The following is a 5,882-nucleotide window of genomic DNA, read 5'->3' as shown; positions in this document are numbered from 1 at the left end:
GATATATATCTCTATCTATAGATATCTATATATATCTATATATAGATATATATTTATCTATATCTATATCTAACTATCTATATCTATATCTATAGATGCCCTTTTTTTGCAGTCGTGCGTTATATATACACATGTATTTTCACACATACATTTTTAAGCACGTTCACACAGTGTTCCAGTATGTATGTATACGTGTTTATGTATCTATACATGTAGATCCACACATTTTTGCAGTGAATATAACTATAACTAACTATAACTGTAACTATAACTATATATATATATATATATATATATGAGAGGTGTGTATTTTGATGAGTTTGAATTCTAGGTTACATCCTGGTTATTTTTCCAAGCCATCATTCTAATAAGACTAGAATATTCTTACCTTGAATGAATAGAAAATAGCAAAGAACAAGCCCTTTACATTAAATCCCCGTATGCATCTTCAGTTAGCATAATAGCTATGTAGTGGTTTAATCCAGGTGGCCAAAAGCTCAGCCCAGTTAAAATTAATTGGGAAAGAATTAAATTTTGTATCTGTAACCAACAGGCAAAAAATGTCCACATTTAGACATATTCTAAAGCCTGCTAGCTGCTTGCTCTAGTGGTTTCCATACCTAGAATATATAAAGTTGCGTTTGAATACTTGTGTTTAGTTCCTCACAAGTTGTGTTCTATGCGGGTAAATACCTGATATTACATTTGCATGAATAGGAAGGAATTGATTCAGTGCTAAGTATCCCTGTGGAATGTTTCCTTCTTGGTATTTCTCTTTGTTATGCAAAGCATTTTAGTCTGTGAGTCATGCTGTGGTATACAGTCTTATTTGCACTTCTAATTGTAGGTATCCTACAGTTGCCGATATCATGTAGTAGAAAAGTGAGAGGGAACTACCGGTAGATGGTTATTGTCTGGTTTGAGATCTTTCCTTTATATTTTGTGCAGCATCTTGACATTATATTCTAAAATGAATCCTCACAGTTTTTTTTCTGATCTGAGCTGTGTTTCATGCCTTCTTTCCCCAAAGGGTGCCAGCTCTGATCCTTATGTACAGTATCTGCTTTATCCCCAGTTGAATCACCTTTATTTTCAGACTAACTGCTCCTTAACTGATTCATAAGCTGCTTTTCACAACTGCTTACAGAGCCTAGCCTTTCATGGTGCAAAATCTCTTCATCACTTCAGTAATTTCTTCTGAGCCTACAAACAGATTTATGTGAACCTGAAGAACTACAAGAACACGTGAACTAACTGTATAATATCTATTCCATGTACATGTTGCTTGTAATTCTCACAATGCAATAATTCTTTATTGACATTAAAGAACAGAAACAGTATTTTTGAAGACTTTAACAATATTTCATTTATTTTCCCTTAAACACTCATCAAATTAATATAATAACTGCTTCAGACCTAAGATCAACTGCCTTAAGATGGCTTTCACTGCTAGTGAATCAAAAGCTGAAAAGCTAGAGGACTTTGTAATTTCTGTTATGTTTCTGCCCATGGGGCAGGCTGGTGGGTGTCTGGTAATTTAGCTGAATACAGTTCTTTTGTTCTGTCTGATCTATGCCATAGTAGCAAAAATGGACATTATGAAGAATTTCTTCATAGAAAGGGTTGTTAAGCATTGGAAGGGCCTGCCCAGGGAGGTGATGGACTCACCATCCCTGGAGATGTTCAAGAAACAACTGGACATGACACTTAGTGCTATGCTGTAGTTGACAAGGCAGTGATTGGTCAAAGAGCTTAGAGATCCTTTCCAACCTAAATGAGTCTGTGATAGAATCAGGCTAGTGGAATCAGCTCAATGGGATCAGATGCAGTAAATACTGTCCTACATACCCTTGAGGGTTCAGAGAATTGCCAATGACGACCTCCATACTTGTCATACATTTGTGCAGTCTTCTTCTGGAAGACTCTGAATGAGAATCTGCTTGTACCTTTCTAAGCAGGCTGAAAAAGGGAACTCCAAACAATAGTAGTATTCTTTACAAAACATGCTGCATTATCCCACAAAATGGTAGATATGGGAAAAAACCATACCTACCTTAAAACAAGAATATGGAGTAAACTGCCAGCTGTGCAGCCTGGCAGAGACACCAAAATGGAATACTGACAGGTTACTGTCATAAGTTGATGATGGCACCAAAAGGCAGTGAGTTGACAGAGCAAGGCCCAGGCTGTAGCATCTGAGTATTAGAATTCATTTCTTGTCATAGTCACTGAAATGATGCACAATCTTCTGGCTTACAACCCTAACTGAGCAGGTAGTCTTGTAACACAGCTCACTACAAACATGTTTCTACTACGTTGGAATTATGGATATTAAAGGCTGAGATCTAGGAAAACTAATATATGAATAAAGTTACCAAGATATACCAGTATAAAAATACCAAGATACAAGATATACTATCTGCCAAAGATTTGATTTCATCTGTATTTCATACAAAATACTTAAGTGACAGGCAAATACATTGAGATACATTTAGATATTTATATCTCTAAAAATTTTGGAGAACCCAAATAAACATATATCATCATTATCTTGTATTATTTCAGGCAGCAGACTTTACAGGAAAACAAGCACTGAAGCAGATTAAAGAAAAGGGGCTCAAACGACGACTGGTATATCTCATCCTGGAAACAGATAATGTTGATCCAGAGGGAAACGAAAGTGTGTGGCACAATGGCAAGGCAAGGAAGGACTGTAGTTCATGTTACAAAAAATCAGTCTTAATTCTCCATGAACAGAATCTTTGTGTTTCAAGTGTGAATGCATTATTTCTATTTTACTGGCACAGAACTATTTGAAGCTATGATAACCACTCTAATCTTCAAGCAAAAGTAAAGACTACCTAAATACCTACAGAGAAGATGTGAAATGATATCGAGTCTCTGAAACTAGGGTTGGAACAGAGACAAAGTATTGTCATCCGTTCTCTTTTCTGCAAGTTCACCATTGTCCTAAGAACACTTTCAATACCTAAAGTAAATGAAACAATAGTAAAGTTTGGTGCTCCACACCTCAGCACAGATAATGTGTTGAAATAGTCACTAGCAGTTACATTGTTATAGATAATAAACATATGCAAGTGTATTGTATATGTTTCAGTGACAACTTAACTGAACATAAAAAGAATAGGCTATTTTTTCAAGGAGCAAAATATTCCCAGTTTCAGGTGGTGTTACTCTCTGTTGAGAATATTATGAACTGCACGACACACCTGAAACTTGCTTGATATCTGAAGTGTATAAACAAAACGTGAGACGTCTAGTTGTTTGGGTTGTTGGTTGGGGTTTAATTTTCAGAAAATCTTGCTGTGTCTTGAAAATAAATACGACTGGTTTGGGGTTTTTTTCAGGTTATTGGCAATACCACATCTGGATGTTTCAGTTACGGAGCTCAGCAGAGTCTAGCTTTTGCATATGTTCCCATGGAACTCAGCAAAGTTGGACAGAAATTGGAAGTTGAACTTTTAGGTAAAAATTATCCAGCAACCATTATACAAGAGCCACTGGTGCTGACTGAACCAACGAGAATGCGCCTTCAGAGAAAGGGTGAAAGTCCCAAAATATAAACACAGATGAAGATACAGAAAATTGTGCAGTAGAAAATAGTACCATTAATATGCATAAAGTTACGATAATTAAACTACTTAGATTTGCAAATTACTAAATACAAGATCTTCAATGCCATACATGAGTGAGAAATTCCACGGCGTTACGTCCTACTTCCTTGTATGCGCTGTTCACATTAGAGAGCTGAGCAGAGTTATGAACCACTGCGTGCTCTGTTTCCCAGCAGCAAGCACTTGTGAGCAGAAAGTGGCAGAGAATGAGTACATCATTGATTCGGCTTGCTCCCACATTGGCTGTCAGATCTGCATTAATCCATACGAGAAAGGTGCTCTTGATAGTGTCCAATAGCAAATTACTCCCCCTCCCTCACACTAACAGTTCCTCCTTTGCCTGCCCTCGAGGTAAAGTAGCTTATCCTGCCTACTTTACAACATGAATAGCAAACTTAACATAAAATCATATTACTAGTTCTACACAGACTGCTTCATAAAGAATTGAAAGACATCCCACCATTAAAATAATAAAGGCATTATTAAAGGCAAACTGAATTCCTGGCATTTTTTCTCTGCGTGTCAGCCTGGCAGAAATTCTCCCAGAAGACCAAAATCTAGTTCTTCTCAATGAAACAGTTGTAGGAAGCCCATTTTTCACTGCTTTACATAAATCCTCTGGCAGATTACATGTAATATCCTACAACAAACAGTAGGTTATCATTTGATTTCTGAACAAAGCTTAAATTACAGATTTACTGTATTAAATCTGAAGAGCTAGACTGGTGCCAAAGACGGTCACTTTTTCTTTACTGGTAATTATAGATTGAAGCAACAGTAAGAGCCATATATTATTACACAGAAATATTAACAATGAAAAAATACAATTAAAGTCAGAGCAAAGGAGCTTTATTGAGTGTTAAATATTCAATAACCTAAGTAAGCAGGATTGGGAGTGTGTATGATGGGAACACACTAAATTAATAAAACAGTCCTCTGGAATTCAATAATATGCGCAACAATTCTTCTGAATAACAATGTTAAAATTTCCAACTTAGTAATGCTCTCCTTTAAGCTATAGATAAATGTTTTCAAAGTATGTATGAGTCATGTCCAAAATGCACTTTCTTCGAGGGAGTTGGTGCTTCTAAATCTTCAGCAAAGAAGCAAATGTAGAAATAGTATATACCAGGAGAAACATAATTTGAGTAATGAACACTCACTCTTGATAAAGTAAGCTGACATTACATTGTACTGTTTCAAATATCTTTTACAAAGCAGGTCAAAATTAAATACATGAGCTTTGCCAGTTTGCAGGTAGTACTATCTTGAATGAAAAATCCATTCAGAAATTATTCTCTGTTATACTTTCATGAGTGATTCGGTTCTATTATGCTGAGCCATCAGATTGTTACTTTTTCTAAAGATAACATTATTTGTAATGAGGCGCTTAACCACCGTGTCTCTGAAAGTTAGGAAATCTGAAGTACAACATGATGCCAAATGGTTTTGCTTAGACTATGGAGGAAAAGAGCTATGCTTAGGAACACAGTTTTGAATTTCAGTATTTTCCAAGATTATGCAAATTCACTAGACACCACATCCTGGAGTGTAGTGCAACAGTTACTCTGAGACAGATTCACCTATACTTTCCTAATTAGCTTTGCTGTGCCAAAAGTGTTCCAACAATGCCTCTGTATCCCAGCCTGACAGTTACAATCAGGTTTGTAACTCCTTTTCTGACTCAGAAGAAAGATTAATACATCAACCAGATCAATCTGACTGCAGAAGGGACAGGCTTTCTGCAGCCTGAGCAAAGAGTAATGAATAGCAGATATAATTCCTACAGCCAAGTGAACTCAGAAGCTGTACCCTCCATGAGCTTGTACTGCATTTCCAGCTGTAACCTCCCAACCCCATTACTCCATGTAGCTGATGCAGACCTCTCTCATTTTACAGTGTACTATTACACAGGCCCATACACTGATTTCTTTGTGGGTTTCTCACTGACAGCTCTTGTCACCCAAGTCTCACCAAGATCAAGCTTTGTCCAATTAGTGGAAGCTGTATGAGGAGTGGCTGAGGTCACAACTTCCTCCTGAGGGACAGATACTGATCTCTTCTCTGTGGTAACTGGTGACAGAACCCAAGGGAACGGCCTGAAGCCTAGCTGGGGCAGGTTTAGGTTGGATATTAGGAAAAGGTTCTTCACCCATAGGGTTTTTGGGCACTGGAGCAGGTTCCTCAGGGAAATGGTCATGGCAACAAATTTGTCAGAGTTCAACGAGTGTTTGGACAACGCTTTCA

General features: G+C 37.1%; 1 protein-coding gene across 1 annotated transcript in view; it reads left to right on the top strand.

Moving 5' to 3' along the window:
• Positions 1 to 4,133, top strand: part of DMGDH (dimethylglycine dehydrogenase) — a 39,003-nt gene extending 34,870 nt beyond the window's left edge. Inside the window, exons 14-15 of the mRNA XM_017743721.1 lie at positions 2,566 to 2,700; positions 3,369 to 4,133. Of these exons, the coding sequence (XP_017599210.1) occupies positions 2,566 to 2,700; positions 3,369 to 3,584 (351 nt within the window). The 3' untranslated portion in view covers positions 3,585 to 4,133. The remainder of the gene's footprint in view (positions 1 to 2,565; positions 2,701 to 3,368) is intronic.
• The last annotated feature ends 1,749 nt before the right edge of the window (positions 4,134 to 5,882 follow it).

This window comes from Corvus brachyrhynchos, unplaced genomic scaffold (genome assembly GCF_000691975.1).
Source record: "Corvus brachyrhynchos isolate BGI_N302 unplaced genomic scaffold, ASM69197v1 scaffold8, whole genome shotgun sequence".
Lineage (NCBI taxonomy): Eukaryota > Metazoa > Chordata > Aves > Passeriformes > Corvidae > Corvus > Corvus brachyrhynchos.
This window is presented reverse-complemented; position numbering and strand designations above follow the sequence as displayed.